This window comes from Saimiri boliviensis, chromosome 2, assembly GCF_048565385.1.
Source record: "Saimiri boliviensis isolate mSaiBol1 chromosome 2, mSaiBol1.pri, whole genome shotgun sequence".
Classification (NCBI taxonomy): domain Eukaryota; kingdom Metazoa; phylum Chordata; class Mammalia; order Primates; family Cebidae; genus Saimiri; species Saimiri boliviensis.
Window position 1 is genome coordinate 190,170,371 of NC_133450.1, and position 23,611 is coordinate 190,193,981.

At 50.0% G+C, this 23,611-nt stretch overlaps 1 protein-coding gene across 1 annotated transcript in view; it reads right to left on the reverse strand.

Moving 5' to 3' along the window:
- Window positions 1-21,354, reverse strand: part of SHB (SH2 domain containing adaptor protein B) — a 151,125-nt gene extending 129,771 nt beyond the window's left edge. The window contains exon 1 of the mRNA XM_003940107.4: window positions 20,296-21,354. Coding sequence (XP_003940156.3) covers window positions 20,296-21,012 — 717 coding nt within the window. The 5' untranslated portion in view covers window positions 21,013-21,354. The remainder of the gene's footprint in view (window positions 1-20,295) is intronic.
- Window positions 21,355-23,611: the final 2,257 nt, after the last annotated feature.

A 23,611-nucleotide genomic window follows, 5' to 3' on the forward strand; every position in this document is an offset into this window, starting at 1 on the left:
AACTTTGATTTATACAGTCCATTCCACAGGCACCTTCTCAGATTATCTCAGGACAGGGATGAACATCCTTTTTATTTTATTTTATTTTATTTTATTTTATTTTATTTTATTTATTTTTGAGACAGAGTCTTGCTCTGTCACCTAGGCTAGACTGCGGTGGTGCCATCTCAGCTCACTGCAGCCATAACCTCCCAGACTTAAGTGATCCTCCTATCTCAGCCTCCCAATTAACTGAGATCATAGATGCATGCCACCACACTTGGCTAATTTAAAAATTTTTTTGTAGAGACAAGGTATCCCTATGTTGCCCAAGCTGGGCTTAAGCGATCATCTTGCCTCAACCTCCCAAAGTGCTGGGATTACAGGTGTGAGAGCCCAGCCAACATCCTCATTGAAAACAGGCTCAGACAGGTGTGGTGGCTCATGCCTGCAATCCCAGCAGTTTGGGAGACTGAGATGAGCGGATCACCTGAGGTCAGGAGTTCGAGACCAGCCTAGTCAACATGGCAAAACCCCATCTCTACTAAAAGAATATAAAAATTAGCTGGGCGTGGTAGCACACACACCTGTAATCCCAGCTACTTGGGAGGCTGAGATAGGAGAATCACTTGAACCCAGGAGGCAGAGGTTGCAATGAGCTATTGTACCACTGCACTCTAGCCTGGGCGAAAGAGCAAGACTCAGTCTCAAACAAACAAACAAAACCAAAAAAAGAAAACAGGCTCAGAGAGGTCAAGTAACTTGCTCACAGTCACAGTCTGACCTTGAACCCAGACTAACCCTGGGCAGGGCTCCTTCACTGGTCCACACTGCTTCCCTCATAGGCCCCTAGGCCAGTATTTGAGCAGGTACCATGGGGATATCTTTTTTTTTTTTTTTTTTTGAGATGGAGTTTCACTCTTTTTAACCAGGATAGCGTGTAATAATGTGATCTTGACTCACTGAAACCTCCGCCTCCCAAATTCAAGTGATTCTTCTGCCTCACCCTCCCAAGTAGCTGGGATTACAGGCATGTGCCACCACGCCCAGCTAATTTTTGTACTTTGAGTAAGGATGAGGTTTCCATGTTGGTCAGGCCGGTCTCGAACTCCCGACCTCAAGTGATCCTCCTGTCTTGGCCTCCCAAAGTGCTGGGATTACAGGCGCGAGCCACCGCACCCAGCTGACATTTTTAAATCAAATGCATGATGATCTGAAACACAGCTTGCTACAATCCCCAAGTCACACCCTGTAATCTTAAATCCACCTGTCAATGTCTTGATCTTCCAACCCCAGAAACATGCAGGGAAATGTCACAGTCCTTCAGCAAAAGGGCCCAAGTAGTCTTTCTTTTATTCAGCAATGGGAAAGGTTCCCTTTTACCACCAAAGAACCAAGCAGCAGAAAATGCCATGGCCCAATTAAGTCTAAGGAATAGACTTAATAATGACAATCTAATTTGCTCATCTCTGAATTTAGACTATGAATGCAAGATTACCTTAGATTTCACATTCAAACAAACCTTTGAAATTCAAATATATGGCTCTTCTAAGGTAGCCAGGCCTCTTCCTGCAAGGGAAGCCTTGATTTCTCTTTCTGGGATTTTTTTTTTTTTTTTAAAGAAAAGTCTGGGAAGACACAAGAATGTATGAACAAAACGTATGTTTTGTTTCAGTACCCTTCACAGATCTAAAGTCCCTTCCCCAAAACTATGAAGGTGGCCGTCAGAAATATCAGGCATAAACTGTCTCTCTAAATGAATGCATGTATACAACTGAAATTTACTTTCATAGTAAGAAACGTTTGAATATATATGGAACTAGAAGCTGCCAAATGTTAAGAAATCCAATACTCTTAAGTGTCTGCTAGTTTGTAGAAAGAAAAAAGGTATAATCAGAGAAACCATCAAAAGCAAAGGGTAAGGTATTTTCTAGGATAACCATTTCCAAATTGGCCAGGCAGATACAAAAAAAGAGAGACTTCTAATTTGGGGGTGAGGGGGCGAAACTGAGCAGTATTAAAGACACAAAAAAGAACGTGCCTGCATGCCTCAACCGCTGACTGCAACCTCTTACTACCAAATTGCTTACTTAGCATCCTCTGAGTTGTCACAATTTCTGCTTCCACTAGAGCCTTCATGTCTAATCATCTACAAGGATTCCTCAAATCAGTTTGCCTGGATTAAGGAGTTTCTCTGCCTTTTCAAAACCAGGCCCACTTCTATCCTAGGCTGCAGGTAACAAAGAATCTGGGTCAAAGTTGAATATAATATTCAAGGCAGACCAGGCACAGTGGCTCATGCCTGAAATCCCAGCACTTTTGGAGGCCAAGGTGGGTGGATCAGGAGGTCAGAAGTTCGAGACCATCCTGGTTAACATGGTGAAACCCCATCTCTACTAAAAAATACAAAAATTAGCTGGGCATGGTAGCACATGACTGTAATCCCAGTTACTCAGGAGGCTGAGGCAGGCAAATTGCTTGAACCAGGGAGTTGGAGGTTGCAGTGAGCCAAGATCACACCACTGCACTCCAGCCTGGCAACAGAGTTGAGATTCCATCTAGGAAAAAAAAAAAGAAAAAAAGAACTTCAAGGCAGAGGGACAAGGGGCAAGTAGGCAAGACCTCAAAGATGCCCAGGTTGGGTGCCTGCACTTTGACAGCCTTCAGGCGCAAGGCCTGGGAGTGTCATCCAGGTTGTGACAGTGTTCTCAGCTGTCCTGTGGGTGATAAGGAAGTGATGACACCAACTCCCACCATCTCGTCACTTCACAGTCACACCACAGATGGCTTTCAGATGATCCAGAGCCCCACAGAAGCCCGACAGGCAGGAGGCGGCTGATGGCAACATTATTACTAGATCTTTTCAAAGTGTTTCTTCTGAGCCTGTAAAGAGAGCTCTGCCGGCCAGAGTGGCCCTCTGATGGAGCAGTGAATATATAAGGAATTGTTCAGGGATCCTCAAGGGGCTCTTTGACTGAGCCCAGCAAACATCTTCATCAAGGCTAATGTTTCTTTCCCTCTGGGGACCCAAAGGAGGCTGAGCACTTATTGTTTTTCAAAGAGCTTCTCCCTGGGAGGACATCCTCCCAAGGTCAACATCCCGCATTTGGCTCAGAGCCCTGGTTTTCCCTTTCCCCTCTTGCAATGCCTGTCTTCTGAAGACCTCAGCTATGACACCAGCAACTTTACATGACTTCTTTCTAATTGCCGTCGTTTGCCTGGACATCCTGGAAAGGCTGTAACTCCACAAGGTGTTGATGGGAGAGCAGAGGCTCCATCTCAAAGGCAGGTGACTAGCTCTGTCCACCCCCAGAACACACATGACCTGCTCCCCTACCTCCTTAGTCCCCCCACATCTTTCCTCTCCGATGGGCTGCTCGGTAGCTCTGTCCTTTCCTGCTCCATGTTTCGGCAGAAACAGGCAGTCTAACTTGTACAAGGCCTCCTTTGCCCAGCTCTCCAAACAGCAGGGCTATTCCCAGCCCAGACTCCGTGACCCAGGCACATGTTCCATCTGGCTCTGACAGAATGTGGAAAAATGCTCTGATGGACTAACTCACAAACTCCCACAGAGGACGTCTCAGCTATTGACAGAAAAATCCATCCTCCTGACAAGCACTCGGTCAATTTCTCTCGATTGCCCAGTGTCATCTGAGAGCTTCCTGGGCAGTCAGTTGCAGTATTTCAGTCTCTTGGTGCCTCTGCCTAAAGCATTTGATGTCCTTCTAACTGGGTTCCCCACCTCCAGGCCCAGCTTAGGGCCCCCACCCCCACCTTCTCTAACCTGTCCCTCAAGCTACAGACGTGCAGGTTTCCCTAAAGCATGAAACTGACCCTTTCACTTCCTCCCTCCACCACCTTTCATTACCCACGGAATAAAGACCAAACTGTGGCCTGGCCCTGAAGGCCTTCCCATGCCTGGCTTCTCTTCCATCATCTAGTAGGGACCATTCAGAGGGCCCCTGTCCCAGGATGTCCTCCTTACATCCACTAATCTCTAACTATCCAAATCTTCCCTATCCATGAAGGCCCTGCTTGCATGCCACCTCCTCCATGAAGCCTTCCTTGATGCCCCTTTGGCAGCACTGTCCTAAGAATGCCTATGGAGAGTACCTGGCCCAAACCAGATACTTCATCAACAAAAGAGAGCTATGGTTTCTAAATGGCCATCAGCTGACACAAAGCTGACCCCTGTCACTGTCCCCTGCATCTGTGTAACACAGACTGACTTGCCCGGCTGGAACCGCAGCTACAGCTCTGCCCACCACTAGCAGTGTCACCTATGATAAGATACTAACTTATTTGCCTCAGTTTCTTCATCTGTAAAATGGTACTTTTAATAGAACTTGCCTCCTATGGGGTGTTGTGGGGATCAGTGAGCTAACACATCAAGCTCCTAGAACAGAGTGGTGATCTCAGTTAAAGCTTAACCATAAGCGGACCCATCAAGATGAGGATAGGTTCACTTTTTGAGGACCACATCATCAGCCCAGAAAGGGCAACCCCACTGACTTTACCGTGGATATAGAAAGCCTAAAGTTCAAAGCTGGACTGAGGCCCAAGACACACAGGCCAAAAAAATATAAAAACATTAACATTATGAATGTTGAGGGACAGGTTAGAGAAGGTGGGGGTGGGGCCCTAAGCTGGGCCTGGAGGTGGGGAACCCAGTTAGAAGGATATCAAATGCTTTAGGCAGAGGCACCAAGAGCCTGAAATACTGCAACTGACTGCCCAGGCAGCTCTCAGATGACACATAAAGCTCTTCCTAAATGCTAGACACTATGCTTAGCCATTTCAACAAATGATTTTATTTAATCCTCATAATGACCCAATGTACTTCCCCTGAACCTCATCTCCAAATGCCTTACCATCTGTAAAATGGGGCTTCTCACAGCACCACCTCAAAGACCTACAGTAAGGATCAAGTATTGAAAGGGTTACCTATAGTGACACAGAGCAAATGGTCAGGAAACCCCATCTATTACTATTATGCCTACATAGCAGATGGGGCATTCCAGGCCCAGAAAATTTAATCACTTGTCCCAGGTTACTAAGCTTCCAAGTATCAGGGCTAGGATTTGAGCTCTGGACTTCTGACCCTAAAGCCAGTGTTTCATGCCACCAGAGTGGGACAGACTTGGATTCTGCGGTGTCTGGAGCAACAGCCCTGGGCTCCTGTGGTGCATGACCTTGCCAGCTAGCCCCCAAAAGGGAGCCAAGAACCAGGACAGGGAATGCCCAGGACTGACATCACAGTGCTTTCAGCCAGGCAACCTCTGATCTACTTGCTACCTACTCCTCAGGAATCCACTCCTGTCAGCTCCTTTGCTCCTCCGCAGAGACTCCCCAAATCCACCTGGGAATCTGACCTTATTCTCCATCCAGTCACCTGCCTGCAGAGTTAACACCTCAGTGCCAACCTCAACTGACCCATTGAGAATCTGCTCTGGTCTGTTACTTCCTGCCCACAGGGAGCTCCTAGACTTGGGCTCCATCAAGAACCCCGCAGTTGTGACATCAAAGGGTCCTTGCCCTTAAGCAGCTGGGGTCCTGGCTGGGAACCTGGCTCTGTGGGCAATGTTATAGCCTGCAGCTTCTCTCTGCCTTTTAAGATACAATCGCATATTTCAGGGTCCTTATATGAAAAAAGCAAGATTAGACTGGTTCTATTTGACCTCAGAGAGTCAAACCAAGACAGTAGCAGAATCTACAAAGAAAAAAAGTTCAGCCAACAGAGCTCCTGTGAATACCAGGTGCTCAACAAGCTGGAGTAAACATAAAAAAAAAAAAAAAAAAAAAAAAATCAATCCTAGCTGTGCAAAGGTGGCTGGACAAAAGGTGACAAATCTCAACAGTGAGAAGTTTTCGGTATGGATGGAAGAGGGTTGGATGGAGTGATCCCCAGCTCTCTGGGACACCAAAGGTCCAAGATAGCAGCTTTCCACCTTGACTGCAGATCAACATCATCTGGGAGTTTCAAAAATAACTGATGCCCTGGTCCCGTTTCTGGACACCATGGTTTAATTAATCTGGGATGAGAGCCTAGAGAACTGAAATTTGCCAAATGCTGTGCAGGTAATTCTACTGTGCTGCCAGGTCTGGTCTTGGGTTCAGTGACGTGATGAAACACATAGTGTGGTCATGTTCAGCAGTGTTCAGAAATTTGCATTTTTCCTGCATTTATTCCTCACGAACACTCCTGGACTTAATCTGTTCCTTTAATAGCAATTCGTTAATGTCATAAGCCTCACAGCAAACACTGCAGGATAGATTTTTCTGACACCAGCATGAGCCAGAAAAAGAGAGACAGGCCGAGTGGTCTGGGAAAAAAATCTTTTGCTGAGTGAAGGCACAGGACACCTGGGTTGATGGGGAACAGAAAAGAGTGGCATGCAGAGGAAGAACTTGAATTATCATCATCTGGACTTTTTGCAGGGGTTAAAAAATATGAGTGACCAAAATCATGTGGCCCACACACAGGCCACACCTTCAAATCCTATCCATTCTGAACTCTCCCACCAGCGACACCCACCTCAGCCCAAACGCTTCTCTTGTCTGCTCAGGGAGTCATTTACCTGCCTGTCTATGTGGACAATGATTTCCTTCCTCTCCAATACCCACTCTTGGGCTCTGAGCTAGAGCACCCAGGCTTAATCGTCTCTGATGGTCCCACAGGACTCAACCCAGTGCTGAAATATGGTTGGATAATTGAATGCTACACCCCCTTCTCTACAAAAGTCACTGTGCAAACTGAAACACTGGCTTGGTTCAAGCCACATGGGCAGGGCAGACCAGTGTCAGTGATTGCCCCAAATACACCTAGACAGCCCAGCCTCTGGTCTCAGAGGAGGATGCTGACTCCACCAGAGGCAAGGCAAGGCTGTCTTGGCCACATCCCACCCACCACAGCAGGTGTAGCATCTGCTGTGGTGAGTAAAGATGAAGCCCTAATTAATACCTTGTTACTTACCTCAGATGTCAGGAGTTGAATGTGTAATAAGAGCATGGGTATCTGCAGAAGAAAGGTGTCATTTTATAAAGACAGGCCTTCATCGTCATTAACATAATTGCTGATGAGACCTAAACACTGTCAGGGCAAGACAGAATCAAAATATTTAAGTCTAAAAAGGTACCTGGGCCGGGCACGGTGGCTCATGCTTGTAATCCCAGCACTTTGAGAGGCCAAGGTGGGCGGATCAGGAGGTCAAGAGATCGAGACCATCCTGGCCAACATGGTGATATCCTGTCTCTACTAAAAATACAAAAATTAGCTGGGCATGGTGGCATGCGCCTGCAGTCCTAGCTACTCAGGAGGCTGAGGCAGGAGAATTGCTTGAATCCAGGAGGCAGAGGTTGCAGTGAGCTGAGATGGCGCCACTACACTCCAGCCTGGTGCCTGGCAATGGACAGAGCAAGACTCTGTCTCCCCCCCCAAAAAAAAGGCATCTGAAGAAAAAGACAAATCATGAACAAGCAATACAGGGTGTCTAGAAAAACACTAGCCCTTTGGAAAATAAGATGACAATCCTACCTCGTACCATGAAAGCAAACTCTAGAGAGATGGAAATTTCGATGGAAAAAAAAAACAAAAAACAACCCATCAAAGTATCAGAAGAAAATACAAATACTAGAGCAGGAAAGACTTTTCCTTTTTTTTTTTTTTTTTTTTTGAGACGGAGTTTTGCTCTTGTTACCCAGGCTGGAGTGCAATGGCGCGATCTCAGCTCACCGCAACCTCCACCTCCCGGGTTCAGGCAATTCTCCTGCCTCAGCCTCCGAGTAGCTGGGATTACAGGCATGCGCCACCATGTCCAGCTAATTTTTTGTATTTTTAGTAGAGACGGGGTTCAACCATGTTGACCAGGATGGTCTCGATCTCCTGACCTCGTGATCCACCCGCCTCAGCCTCCCAAAGTGCTGGGATTACAGGCGTGAGCCACCGCGCCTGGCGACTTTTCCTTTTTTTGAGACACTTGCTCTGCTGTCCAGGCTGGAGTGCACTGGTGCAATCTCAGCTCACTGCAACCTCTGCCTCCTGGGTTTAAGTGATCCTAGTACCTCAGCCTCTGAAGTAGCTGGGACTATGGTATACACCACCATACCCAGCTAATTTTTTGTATTTTTAGTAGAGACAGGTTTTTGCCATGTTGCCCAGGCTGGCCTCGAACTCCTGAGCTCATGCAATCCTCCCACCTCGGCCTCCCAAAGTGCTGGGATTACAGGCGTGAGCCACTGCGCCCAGACAGGAAGACTTCTCAGCAGCATACTCAAGAAATCATGAACATAAAGACTGATTAAATAGAAAACAATTCATTATAACCAACAACTGCCAGATATAGAACCAAAAGGCAAATTATAAACTTTAAAAAGTATTCTGCAACCCAAATGGCAGGCAAGGGACTCCCATCATTAATCTACAAAGAGGTCTTATAAATTGACAGAGATAACCCTGCAGTAGAAAAGAAGGAACAGATAATAAACAGTTTTGGAAAAGCAACACAAATGGTCAAGGCAAATTTGCACCAAGAAACCAGGAAACTGCAAACGCAACTAACCTGCATTAGAATTCCCAGCATTGTGTGAGAAGGGTAAAACAGGTGTCAGCTTCTAAAGTCTCTCTAGAATACAATTTGGAAGTATGTATCAAACTTTTTACTGTCTGATTCAACAATTCTCAGAATCAACCCCCAAGGAAACAATCACAGACTTATGCAAAGAATTAAGTTACAAAGATGTTCATTACGGTACTATTAAGTTGGTGAAAAAGAGGAGAAGTCTAACATATGAACAGAATACAATGCAGCTATTAAATTACAGTTGTTAAACATTTAATATATTGGAGACATCTTTCCATTTCTTCAAGTTTAAAAAATAAATATGGGGGCCGGGTGCAGTGGCTCAAGCCTGTAATCCCAGCACTTTGGGAGGCCGAGGCGGGTGGATCACAAGGTCAAGAGATCGAGACCATCCTGGTCAACATGGTGAAACCCCGTCTCTACTAAAAATACAAAAAAGTAGCTGGGCATGGTGGCATATGCCTGTAATCCAAGCTACTCAGGAGGCTGAGGCAGGAGAACTGCCTGAACCCAGGAGGCGGAGGTTGCGGTGAGCCGAGATCCCGCCATTGCACTCCAGCCTGGGTAACAAGAGTGAAACTCCGTCTCAAAAATAAATAAATAAATAAATAAATATGGTATTAATTTTTGTGGAGGGACAAATAAATAAATATATATATATATACATATGCACTGAAAAATGGCCAGATAGAAAAGCAGTAAAATATTAATGGTGGTTTCTTTGAATTACAGACTTAGGGTTGGTTTCCATTTTAGTTTTGCTTATTCATATTTTCTATACCAAACTTTTCTTGATTTTGTCATAAGCGGTAAAAGGTTAGTAAAGAGATAAATGCTGAAATATACCTCAAAATGCAAGCTAGCCCCTTTCTGAGGAATCGACTCAGAGCATAGCCAACTTGCAAGGACCCCACACAGGGCAGGTAGGCACCGCGCCATTCTGCAAATGCCTTGCAGTCCCCAACTACATGTGTGGCTTTGGAATGCACCAGAGAGATTACTGGGCTGTCTGGCTTTCTGGGAGTGCACCTCCAACAAAATGGTAAAGTTTCACTGTTAGGATCTTTCTGATGATTTTCATTTTGAGAATTCAGCCACGGCCTGGAGAAACCTGCAAACTCTCATTCTCCTAGTTCTGTTTGCATCCACCCCATAGCCCATGTACCAGCAAACCCATATAAGGGAGCACTTCCTTTCAGAATTGGCCAACAATGAAATGCTCTGCTGAGCAAAACAGCGGCCGCTCCAGCCCTGTCCCTGGAGACTTAATCACTGTACTGTCTCCACCCTCCTGTGGTGCCCAGCTCAGCCATACAACACAGCAGTTGGCCTCTTTTGAATAAGGAGTATCATGGCAATTTCAGACCAGTGGTAGGCAGGGCCCTGCCCCTTGCCACCTTCCTCTATTCCTGACCAATACAGCGTGGCACGTCCCAAGCTCTGGCCACCCCTGACTGCACACAGCAGAGTTCCCCTTCCAATCTCAGCCACTGTGGATGGGGTCCCCTCTGTCTCAGATGCACCATCCACGCCTTCCTCTGGACCCACCTTCCATGAGGCCTCCTCTTCCTGGTGGTGTTCTCCATTTCCTCCCCCAGACCCAGAGGGCCATCCATGCCCTGAGATCTCAGGCACCTCCTGGCCCCAGAGGGAAGGGTGCATCCCACTCTGGACCCCTAGGCTTCAGCTGCTGAATCCACTATCGCAGCTGCTCAGGGACAAAACCCTGCAGCCATCCTGGCTCTTCTCCCTCATCTCTGTCAGGAAACCGTGAGGCTTGATCTTCACCACACACTGGAATCTGACCTCTTCTCATCACCTGCTGCCGGTGCCCTTCTTTTAGTGGTCTGCCCGCAGGTCCCCTCCGCTCTAGAATCTCTAGAGCCACCTTTTAAAACGCAAGTCAGTTGTGTGGTCAGCTCCTCTGCTCAGAACCCTCCACTGCCCCACCTCATACAGGGTTAGCAAGGAAACCTCTTCAATGCCTGTGAGGCTCGACATCCTCTGCCCCACACCTTCAGCCTGCATCTGCCTCCACGCCTCCTCCTTACCTGCTCCACTCAGTCACATTGCTCCCTGAACCACCAGGCATGCTACTGCCTCAGGCTTCCACACTGTGGCCCTTTCCTCTGCCTGCAACACCCTCCTTGGGGGCCGGGTGGTTCATGCCATCACAACCTTTACCAAAGTCCTCTCTGAGCACCCATATAAAACATCACCCCCAAATTCACACTTGCCCTCGCCTCTTTATTCCTCTTTACTTTCCTCCACAGTCCCTACCCCTGACATTAATTATATTTGCTTGACTCCTGTCATGAGAGAGCAAACTCAGGGGAGCATAGACTCTTATCTGCTTTGTTCACGGCTATATTCCCAGCACCTAAATAGAACAATCCCCAGCATGTAGCAGGTTCTCAACAATGTCTACTGAATGAATGAATGAATGAATGAATGAGAAGAAAGGATTTGGCATGGGCTCGCACAGCCCTGCTGGGAAATCTGGGTCCAGCCTGTAAGTCAAGACCCAGCAGTGGGCCAGTGGTTCCAAATCCCCCACCCACCCTCCTGTCGAGTCACTCTCCCCTCCTCAGCCCTGGGAAGTCCCTTTCTGACCAGTACTATTAAGTGCTGCTTGGAAAACACTGGGCCTGAGTCACTCTCTAGGGTTCTAATTCTCTCTCCATCTCCTGGACCCACACATCCAAGATCCTTCCTTTACAGAATAATGGGAAATCCAGAGAGAGAGTTCCCCTTGGAGAAAATGGAAAGGAACTGAACGATAATTCAGTTCTTCCTGCCTCAGCAGTTAGGAAAGCTCAAACTCTCAGGAAGCTAGTACCTCTGAAAGTGAAACATTAATAGAAATATTACTGGAAAATACCAAACAGGAAGAGAAGGAAAATTCCATTGTGGAAGCAAGGTTCTCTGTCAATGCTCCTTAATGGTCTCAGCTAAGTGTTTCAGAATCAAAACACGGGAAGAAGCGGAAATCAATCAGGCTGTCACTTTTCCTGTAGACTCCAGCTTCGGCCACGTCACCTGCACACCACCCCGGCCCAAAGGGTACTGGCCTCAACACGAGGTCAACACACACAGCAGGTACTGGCCGCCAGCTCTGCCTCTGCTGTGAGGCAGGGAGGAATGCAGTCCTCCCCATGAACCTCTGTTTCTTCATCTGCAAAAGGGAGATACAGCACCCTCATAGAGTGGCTCTGAGAAGCAAACAAATTACCACCGTGAAAGTGCCCTTTAAGCTGTGGAATACTTACATAAATGCTCGAGTCAGTCACTTCTACCATGCCAACAGAGAGGGTATTCTACAAAGAGTAAGTCTAGCCACAAAAAAGGCAGAGACAATAGAGCCAATTCGGGCATAGGATTGTGCAACTTGAGGTAGTATGGCACAGTGGTTACAAATAGATGCTGGATCTGGCTTCACATCTTATCTCTGCCACTTACTGACTTTTTAAATTTTTTTGAGACAGAGTCTCATTCTGTTGCCCAGGCTGGAGTGCAGTAGCCCGATCTTGGCTTACTACAACCTCTGCCTCCCGGGTTCAAACAGAACCCAGCTCAGCCTCCCAAATAGCTGGGATTACAGGCCTGCGCCACCACACCCAGCTAATTTTTATATTTTTAGTAGAGACAGGGTTTCACCATGTTGGCCAGGCTGGTCTTGAACTCCCAACCTCAGGTGATCCACCAACCCCAGACTCCCAGAGTGCTGGGATTATAGGCATGACCCACCATACCCGGCCGACCTGACTTTAGACAAGTGACTTAACCTCTCTGTGCCTTGGTTTCCTCACATATAAAAACAAGAATAGTAGTAGCAGTAGTAGTACTCATCTCAAAGGACTGTAGTGAGGAGTAAAGTTACAGACAAAGCATACAGGACTGCACCTAGCTCAAAGTATGTACAATAAAAGTATTAGCTAATATTACCGTAGTGGAAAGCTCCCTTAATTCAAGTGAATGTGCTTTTTTTACTCGAGTATCTTCTCTTCACCCTGCTTCTCCTGTGGCTCCAAGAAATCAAGGCCATGATCAGAACAGTCTCTGTGCCAACATGGCTTTTAGCTCACCCACGCCAGTTCAGTTACAGATAAATTCTGATATGCAGATCTGGTTTTTAACCTTGGTTCCTGTGTCCTCCATCAAAAGAGAAGCTTTTCTGGGGCAGGCACTATCCAGGCCCTGGTTCATCCCTGTATCCACACAGCTCCTGATGGTGGCCTGTATATAGGAATTACTCAGTCAGCACAGGCCAAATGAAAGTTAGGAAGTCAGAGAAGACCACTACCTTTGTCCTGCAGAAAATGGACCACCTTTTAGGCACAGTGGCTCACACCTGTAATCCCAGCACTTTGGGAGACCAAGGCAGGCAGATCACTTGAGCCCAGGAGTTTGAGATCAGCCTGGGCAACATTGTGAAATCCCATCTCTACTTAAAAAAACCAAACAAACAAAAAAATACAGCCCGGTGTGGTGGCTCACACCTGTAATCCCAGCACTTTGGGAGGCCAAGGTGTGCCGATCAACTGAGGTCAGGCGTTCGAGACCAGCCTGACTAACATGAAGAAATCTTGTCTCTACTAAAAATCCAAAATTAGCAGGGTGTGGTGGCATGTGCCTATAATCCCAGCTATTCGGGAGGCTGAGGCAGGAGAATCGCTTGAACCCACGAGGCAGAGGTTTCGGTGAGCCGAGATCACACCATTGCATTCCAGGCTGGGCAACAATAGGAAAACTCCATCTCAAAAAAAAAAAAAAAAAAAAAAAAATTAGCCGGGTATGGTGGTGTATACCTGCAGTCCCAGCTACTTGAGAGGCTGAGGTGGGAGACTCCCCTGAGACTGGGAAGTTGAGGCTGCAGTGAGCTGCATCATGCCACTGCACACCAGCATGGGGGATGGGAGTGAGATCCTGTCTCAAAAACAAACAAAAAAAAATGCACCACCACTACCACCACCACCAACCAACCTCAGAAAGCCACAAGGTGTGTTGCCGTCAGCCAGCCGGCATCCCAGCTCTGCTGCAAAGCCACGTGTCCTAGTTTATTTTCTAGGGCCAAATCTGGCCTACTCCTTCCCCACAGGCCACCACTTCTGGACTCTCCCAGCACAAGCTAAATTAATCAAGGAAAGGCTTAACCACAGGCAATGTCAACCTTGCTGGCTGACTGGAGGAAACCACACCTGTTTCAGATTTGACTTTTAAAGCTAATTTTTATGGGTCAGAAATGCTCTGGGGGCAGAGAGAGGATGGGGTCAAGTCATGGGGGTTAAGCCTGGGGTAATCAGTCATGTTCTGAGATTGTCAGATTAGAGGGGACAGTCACCTGATCTCCTTCAAGGAAACTTAAGTTTCTTGTTGATGAGGGCCAATGTACCGCCAGTCTTTTCCTCTAAACAGAGCACACATAGCCTCCCAAATCCTTGAAGGGAAGGAATGTCTGATGTTAGAATGAGAAGACATGACAGTTACAAGACTCACGTTTTGTGCAGCTGTCCCTTGGGATGTGCCAACTCTGTGCTCAGAATTTCTCTATAAAATAACTCAAGTGCTGCATTAACATCTCATTTCTGGAACTCTCAGGCAGATGAGGGAGAGAAAAACAGAAAAGCCAGCTCTAGGGCCTCTTCGAGGGGCACCAAAGCAAAGGCCGAAAGTGGGCAAATGAGGGCAGAGGGATGCAAGAAGAGGAGCCTTAAGTGGAGGAGGAGACATGTAACACATATTCCAGCAAATATACCACCCTTACTACCGTTATTTCCATTGAAACCATGGAAAACAGAGGAAGCATATAGGTTTTGAACTTAAGACAGCACAGCTGTGATCCTTGCTGTATCACTTGGTACCAATTGTGACATCAGGCAAGTCATCAACCTCTCTAAACCTCAGTTTCTCTTTTTTTACTTTTTTATTATTGAGACAGAGTCTCACTTTATCGCCAGGCTGGAGTTCAGTGGCGCGATCTCAGCTTACTGCAACAACCGCCTCCCCTGTTCAAGCAATTCTCTGCCTCCTTAGCCTGCCGAGTAGCTGGGAGATGATGGCATTGAAGGCCCTAATTAATGCCTTGCACACTGTATCCCTGCCCTTTGCCATGGGACACTGCAGCTCCTCCTCTCTCCTTGAATTGCGGCTGGTCTTGTGATTTGCTTTGATCAACAGAATGCAGCAGAAGGGTCAGTGTGCCAGTTTCCAACCTTAAGAGACCTTATGGGCTTCTGTTTTTTCTTGGAACACCCTGCTGCCGTCATATAAACATGTGCCAGAGGAGGAGACCACACCAAACAGAGCTGAATTGTTGCATCCCAAGTCCATCCTAAACCAGCCCACCAAAGCCTGGCCAGGATCAGCAGGGCTACATACCTACCCCATCCCCAGTGACTACAAAAGCATGAGTAAGCCCAGCTGAGACCAGAAAAAATGACTCAGATATGCAGGCTCGTGACTATAATAAAAGCCTATCATTGAAAGCAGAGGTGGGAAATTACAGCCCACAGGCCAGCTGCCTATTTTTGTACATAAAGTTTTATTGGAATACAGCTGTTCCTACTAATTTCCATATTGTCTATGGCTGCTTTCAGGCTACAGTGGCCTAGTTGAAGAGCTATGATGGAGACCGCATGGCCAGCAAGCCTGAAGACATTTACCATTATGTGGTCCTTTAAGAAACATTTGCTGACCCCTGGTTTCAAACTGCGGGTGTTTTGGGGTGATTTAGTTATGCAGCAATAGCTAATACAGTACCCAAGCCTCTCCTAGTGGGACGGTGAGGATTAAATGACAGATTAAGTGATTACTATGAAGCCTGGAGAATGTATTTCCCTTCTGGGGAATCAACCAGGAAAAACTAGATTTGATATGCAGCATTTCTCTCACACTATTTTCAGGGGATGGGACTTAAAAGGGAAGCGTCCCAAGCCAAACCATAGCTACTAAGTGTGGCCCTGACCTTTTCCATCAGTGACATTTTAAGAACTGGAGAATGTGGCTGTTCATCAAATGGGAATGACTGACAACTCATCTTTGACCCTGGCTTCGATCAAGCCCTGCATCAATGATTTTATGTGAAATGGGACAAATGACAATTCACAACTCCACAGCAAGGCACAGGAGGACATTCCTCCCTTTGTGGGCTCCAACCTCCCTCTGCAGTCTCCTGTCCCACCTGCCCTGCTGCCCCCAGCCATCCTTTCCAACCTCCAGGCAGGGGCTCAAACTGCTTTATTCCCTCCTCTGCATGAAGGCCCTCTTCCCCACTCCCTTGCCTCAGGAATTCCCATTCATCTTTCTACACTCAGCTCAAATGCAGCCTTCTCCCGAAGGCCCTCTTTGGCTTCCCAGCCAAGTTCAGGCCCTCCCAGCCCTCTGCACATGCTTCTGTCATTCCTCTGGTTGTGATATTGTCTCTCTGGTTGTATCTGTCTGCCTGACTAGACGTGGAGAAGCTGGTATTCAACTGCAAACTGTAAAGCTTCCTTCTTGGAAAGTTAGCCATAACTTATTCCTCTCTGAATTCCCCCTGCCTAGCAGGCAGTTTAGAAACTTTTTGCTGGATGTTCAAAAAAAAAGAAAGTTAGACATGATATTATTTATTCTATAACCATGGAAAAAGCGTTATTTAACTCGACTCTCGATGCTGACAAAATATAAAGTGTTGGTACACATTAGCATGTATTTAAAACCTGGGAAAACTGATGTCATGATGATCTTGACTTAGTTGTGGTGGAAAAGACATTTATTTAATTATAATAAAGAAACAAGACTTCAGCGGAAAATATAACTGGATGAGAACTGTTTGGCTGCACAAAGGAGAACTACCAAAGTAACTGGCCTCTTTTGTCATTTTTTTTTTTAATAAAGCACAACTTGAAGGAATAATGTGTCTACCTACTCCAGTTTCGTTTTCTCTTCCCAGAAGCTCAGGCCCTCACCTAAACTGCAACTGTCCCCTAACTTCCATCCCATTTCCCCCAGATTTTGGTAGCTGTTTATAGCCTGATGCCCCTCCACCATGGCTCTGAGTACTTCCCTTCCCTGGCTCAACAATCTTCAAGGACTCTCCTGTGGGGTCCAACCTCAAGCCCCTACCTCTATCACACACTATCACCTCTCATTCGTCAAACAAAGCCCAGCTCTATGAAAGTGCTGCTTTCCATGAACAGGCCCTACACTGAGGTTTTATGCACACACACACATACATCCACACATACATGTTCACACACACGTGTATACCCTTACATATACACGCCCTGACACATAAGCACTCCTGCAACCTGCAGTCACCCTCTGCCCTGTGCTGAGACTCCACTTCCAGCTCTAGATCTAGCTCAAAGCCACCTCCTCGATGAAGATCTCTTCAAATTCTCCAAGATAAAAACACTGGGAAACAAAGAATGAAATTTCTGTCAATCTCCTCCAGGGGCTTAGGCCAAAGATCATGGACAAGTCTTCCGTATCCTTCATTACCTCCCCTTCTCCCTCACACTTACACCAAGACATCTCTGAGCACAAAGTAAATGCTGGAAAAAGTGGGCTATGTTAGGGGAGAAACCAGCAGAGTAAGGCTAGTCTCTTTTCCAAATAATTCTAAAAGGGAAAGAAGACAGGGTGCTGTGGCTCATACCTGTAATCCCAGCATTTTGGGAGGCGAAGGCAGGAGGATCACTTGAGCCCAGGAGCCTGGGCAACCTAACGAGACCTCATCTCTACAAACAAAAAAAAAAATCCAGATGTGACTGTGAGTGCCTGTGGCCCCAGTTACTCAGGAGGCTAAGGGATGGGAGAATTGAGTCTGGGAGGTTGAGGCTGCAGTGAGCCATAACTGCACCACTGCATTCCAGCCCAGGTGACAGGGTGAGACCTCAAACAATGGATAAAGACTAAATGAGGTGCTAGAAGTGGGTTTTCTTGGATTCATGAGTGAGGGGCATAACGAAGGCTGGATCTACAGTGTGCCTGGCCTCCCAAAAGCTGTTTGGCTGGAAATAATGTGAAAATGACTGCTTCTTGACTACCTGATGGGGTGGGGATGGAGGGGTGCTGGCCCAGGATCAGGGGTTAACCACACACAGAATGGCAGAAACAAGGGTATCCAGAGTCTCTGCATCCCAAAGCTAACCTGACCAGAAGACCCAGAGGGACAGTTAAGAAGCCAATGTTGCCCGAGTGCTTTTCAAGCATGGTCCCAGGACCCTCAGCCATTTCCCCTGCAACCTGGGCAATGTTGGAATGCAAACACTCAGGTCCCCCACAAAGCATGTTCAGTCAGTTGCTACAGGATAGTCCCCAGCAATCTGTTGTAACCAGCCCTCTAGGTGCACTATTAAAGTTTGAGGATCACTGCACTAGAACCTTCTGCTGACCCTCCCTGGCTGCCTCCTCCCTCCTGGATAGAAAGAACAGCTGGACAACTTCTCAGAAGATCAAAGGTCTTGCAGTCACAACCTAGTAGGTGAAAAGCAGCCCAGAGAGATCTTCTAAAAAACATATCTGATCAAAACACTATAGCAGCTAAATCCCTTCACAGGACCCCTCTGTGCATAGCTTACAAGGTCCTCCCTGATCCAGGCCCTGCTCAACTCTAACCGCTCAATCCAGCCACGAGGGACTTCACCTGCAGTTCCCTGAAGCACAAGGCTCTTCTCCAGTCAACCATGCTGACCACCCCTCCCTGACAATAATGGCCCTGCCTCTAAAGTGCACTCCTCAAAGCACCCCCCTCATCTCTCCCCTGCCCTTCAGCCCTCCTGTAAGCCTGTAACACAAGGTCTCATCATAGCACTCATCAGCATCACGCCACTATGGCTCCTGTCATAGCATTTACTGCAGAGAGGCCCTGCTCCAGCATCTGGCAGAGGAGGGCACAGAGAAGACCAGTAAGAAATACCTGGTGATGAAAAGAAGCCAAGTCATAAACATTTTGACATCCTGGCTGTAAAACAAGTCATTTCTCAGTGTTTGAAACAGTCTTAATTGCCATTGGGAAAAAATGTTTACTGAAGTTTTGATCCACTAGCAGTGGGAAAGGAGATCTGCCCGCCTGTGGCATGGCTGCAGGGTAACAAGAAGGATGCATAAAGTCCAGTGCAATTGGCTGTGACCCTTTCATGCCTTCCACATCCAAGGCCTCCAGGTCTCCCCAGGGCCCGCACCAAGCCAAGCCTGGGTCAGTTAGGCTCCGTGTAGTCTTAATCTACACGGAGCCTAACTGGTGTTTCCTTCATTCATCCAAAACAAGCCCAGGGTCCTAGAAACTCCCCGGGAAATATGCCCCCTCTCCCAAGGCAGCTCCTGGGTGGCCACCTGGCTCTCAGCTCTTCGTCATCTAGGTGTGGCATCCTGGATGCTTAGGAAACCCAGAGTCCAAGCTTCCGAGGGTGTGCCCCAAACTGCCTCCAGGGAGAGGTGGGATCCTCCATGAAATGCCCAATGCAGATCAAGCAGGGGAGGGGATATTCTGGGGACCTCGGGGAGAGGAGGCCAGGCAGAAAAACTAGAGGAGGGACATTCCCTTTCTCCTCTTTCCTGGGAAACAAAAAAGATCCCTTTCCAAGCACCAGCTGGCAGGTAAGAGCCTGTCTCCCTCCTGTCTGGACATCCAGTCCTAAAAGGAACTCAGACTCTTAATCAGTCTCCCCCAGCCCAGGCCTGGGCAAAGGTTTACCTTTGGGGAAAGAAGGTGGGGAGACAACAACGGCCACGCACCAGGGAGCTGAGAAGGAAGGAGCTCTCCCACCGGGCCTCAGATTTAATCAAAACACTGCCTTCCACCAGAAGTAGACAGAACAAGTATTATTTTATGGGAGAAGGGAGGGCTTCACAGGAGTGTGAAGGGGGAGGAGGGAGCCTAGTCTGGCTGTAATTAACTCGTCTGCTTCAAAGGGAGGGATCTAGATGGCCTGATGAGTTAGGAAGGGGGTTGTCACAAAGTCTCCCCGTTTTCCTGGGACCGTAAGGGGTGGGGGTGAGTTCAGGAAGGAAGCAGGTGAGAATAGAAGGGGTAGGGTCTCCTTCCAGCCAGGCCTGATAGGCTGACCCCTCGCGCGGCGGGAGGAACTGACGGGTTCGGTGAAGAGCGCTCTCGAAGGCAGCGCGTTTCAACCGGAAAAGCACTCGTGGAGGTTCCCGGAGAAGCTCCGGTACCAGGCAGCCCGGATTTGGAATCCTGGAGCTGGGGGTGGGGCGGGGCAGGGCCTGGCAGGGCAGGGCGGCCTCGAGGGATTGACATATACACGCTGCAGACAGCCGATCCGGATCTGCCACCGAGAATGATGTGTGATATTAGGCGAGTGCCTTTCTTGCTCTGGATCTCAGTTCCCCACCTAGAGCGTGACCGGAGGGTGGGGACTGGAGTAGGGGGAGTCAGGAGTCAAAGCTCTTTTAAGTCCATGACAGCTCTGACTCTGACTTTACTCCTTGGCAGCCGGAAAGGCTGGCTGGGTCCGTTTTCCTGGGGCAAGGCTAGGCCGGGCGCTCTCGCTAGGGCAGTGGGCTCAAAGGGGATGTTCTGGTTAGCGGCAGCGAAACAGGTGGAGTCAGGAGGCCGCCTGTCCCGGGGAAAGGGCGCGGGAGGGGGCAGAATCGGGAAGCAGCACGCCAGCCCCGACCCAGGGTCCTAGGCCGAAGCTGAAGTAGGGACTCGATACGAGAGCGGTTGGTGCCTCGGTTTCCCCGGGCGCACGGTGGCTCTGGAACCTCAGGAGGAGGCCAAGGGGCACCTTACCTTGTCCTTCTTGCCGGCCCCGCTCTCCTCCGCCGCTGAGGCGGCGCACTTGTTGAGCAGTTTCTTGCCACCGCAAGCCGTCGGGCTCCAGGTACGGCCGCCCGCGCAGGCGCCCCCCAGAGGGTCCCCGGCCCCGCCGCCCGCGGCGCTCTCCACTTTGATGAGGCGGTGCTTGGGGGAGATGTAGCGCACCTCAGCCGGCGTGGCCGGCCTCCGCTCGCTGCTACTGCGGTAGAGGTGGGGGGAGCCGGAGGACGAGGACGAGGACGCTGCGGCCCCCGCGCCCGAGGAGGCGCAGCAACAGCCCGCAGCGCCCGACGCGGACGAGGCCGAGAAGGCGCGCTGGCCCCCGCCTGGCTCCCCGCCGCCGCCGCAGTAGTCCAGGCGGCACATGGCGCGCAGTTTGCGCAGCGACGAGCCGGGCCCGTTGTAGGGGTCCTCGAAGTCGCGCTCCTTCTGCGCGCGGTAGGCGCGGATGAGGTCGCTGGTGCTGCCGCTGTCGTCGGGCAGCGAGCCCGAAGAGGCCGAGAAGCAGGAGGCGGTGGCCGGACCGCAGGACGCCGAGGCGGCGGAGGAGGCCTGCGGCACGGCCTGGGGGGGCTGCGAGGGCCGCTCGCCCCGGCGCCGCTGCTCGCGGTAGTCTGGCCGCGGCGGCTGAGGGGGGCTCTTGGTCTTGCTGTTGCCCAAGCTGAAGTACTTGTTCAGCCACTTGGCCATGGCGAGTGGCCGCCTAGGGCGGCGGCGCTGTAGCCCGGTCCGCCGCCGCGGCCATTCGGGGGGCAGCGCTGCCGCCCAAGTCCCTCGGCGCCCCGGCCCCGGCGGTGGGTGTCCGGGGCGCCCGCTCCCGACGCCAAGTTCAAGTTCTCGAGGCCGCCGCCTCCTGCCGGCCGCTCTCCGGCTCGGGCAGCTGCAGCACCGCCCTCCGCTTAGCGCCGCCCGAGCTAGGGATCTCGCGCCCCTCGTGGGCCCGTCTCATGGGGTCCCGGCCCACGGCCCGGGGGAGAGCGGAAGGTCCGAGCGCCCCCCGCCGCGGACGCCGTGGAGCGCGCTCCTGCCCCGTCGGAGCTGCAGCCTCAGCCTTGGCCCGGATCGGCCGCTGCCGCGGGAACTTCTTGGCGTCCTTCGCTCCCTTCTTCCTTCCTGCGAGCGCTGGGGCGAGCTCGGCCCCACAGCCGGGGAGATTGCGGCCGGGAGAGACAGCGAGCGACGGAGGGAGGCAGCCGGCGCCCGCCCGAGCCCGCGCGCCCGTGCCCGTCCCGGCGGCGCCTGTCGCTGCCACTGCCGCCGCCTCCCGAGCCGCCGCGTGTGTGACACTCAGGCCGCCAGAGCCCGCCCCGCGCCGCCGCCCCGCCCTCCCGAAGCCCGCGCGCGCGGCCCGCCCCCGCAGACCCAGCCCCGCCCACCCCCGCGAGCCTGGCCGGGGGCCGTGGCCGAAGCCCCGCCCCTCTCGCGCTCGGGGGCCCGGGCGGGCGCACCTCTCTGCTCCTGTACGCGCCACCTCCCGCGGCCGCCTGGCGCCAGTACCAGGGTCTTGCCCCAGGGCGCTGGGGTCCCGCCGTGCGGCCGGCTCCGCCTCGCCTGCAGCCCGCCGCCGCCTCCTGTTAGAGGTTGCCTGACTGAGTGTGCTACGCGCAGAGGCCAAACCTATCTGCAGTCCCGCGGGACCCGCGCGTTGTTCACTCCAGGTATCCTCCTGCTGGGGTTGAGGGGTGGGGGTGGATTAAGACGAAACCTTCCTAGTTTACAGTGTGGCCTGTGTGGAGGAAATGCAGTGCCGAGTGCCCTTAGGGTTACAGAGTGGCTGTCCCCTCTTCTTAAAGGGACGGACTCCGGTTCAGCCCCGTGACCCAGGTCTTCGAAGGAATCTTTATGCTAATTAGTGTATTAGCAGTCCAGATGACTGATGCGGCCGAGATAGGCGGTGGGAGCCGGGCCCATCACCAATCCGAGAGCAAGGCTAGGGAAGGTCAGAATGTTTGCCTACCTTTTCACCTCTGAGGAAGTCGAGGGTTTAGCCCTGTTCACTGCCAGCCTGGCGGAGCAAGTTGTGGGAACGTTTAATGCCTTATGTTGTAGGAGCTAGCAGTGTTCCATTTAATACAGGACCTCGGCCGGGCGCGGTGCAACTCCAGCACCTTGGGAGGCCGAGGCAGGTGGATCACGAGGTCAGGAGTTCAAGACCAGCCTGGCCAAGATGGTGAAACCCCGTCTCTACTAAACATACAAAAATTACCCGGGCATGGTGGCGGGCGCCTGTAATCCTAGCTACTCGGGAGGCTGAGGTAAAGAATTGCTTGAACCTGGAAGGTGAAGGTTGCAGTAAGCTGAGATCTTGCCACTGCGCTCCAACCTGGGCGACAGAGTGAGACTCCATCTAAAAAAAAAAAAAAAAAAAAAAAACAGGACCTCATTTTACATGGAGAAACTGAAGCCTAGAGGAAAGTCAGACAGGTACCCTTGGATTCGAGCTCCTGAGTCGGGTGGCACCATAAATATGTCATTTCCAAGAGTTTTTTCTTTGCGATTTCTGATCATCCTTTGATTATTAGCCAAAATTGAGGAAACAGGCCCAAGGAGCAGTACGATTTGCTCAGTGCCACTTTTCCTGGGATCTGGAAGTGGCATGCTCCCTGTTGAAAGGGAAATGCTGCCTGAAAATGAAGTAGCTGCCATGAGGTCTGGTGTTACTTTGAATTTGTCTTGGCAAGCCCCAAACTGTGGCTTAACCCTAAGGTGTGAGTACCCGAGAGCTGAGAAATTCTCTTAAGAATATTGATTTACTAAAACAATAGCCCAAATCAATAGTCTGCATTGGTGTCCATCTATTCTAGATGCACTTTTGGGGAGTCTATTTTTCCTGTATCCTGTAGTAACAGTGGGACCTGTGAGGGCAGACAGCAAGGCCAGGGGCTCTTTTGGTCAGATTATAGTTCTGGCCCCACTGGAAGTGAAGATCAACTTTCAGTCTGAGACATTTGGACTGGGAAGGCCTGAGAGCTGTTACCGCTTCCTCTCTAACCCACCCAGACTCATGCCTGAGGCCACAGCGCAGTAGTGATAGAAGCAGTACTCCAAGTCAGTCTTACTGTGAAGCCTGACCTCTATCTGCTCAGCCACACGCAGTGGTAAAGTGGAATTGACTTCAAATTTGTTCTTCCAGAATCAAGCTATTTACCCTTTCCTTCCTTGATCACACAATGTTGTCATCCTCTATGGCCAGTCAAATTTTCCAAACCCACTGTGTGACATCCGACAGTCACAGATGCTATCACCAACTACACAGCCTCTTTATTGCTTGAGATCTATTTACTTAGCA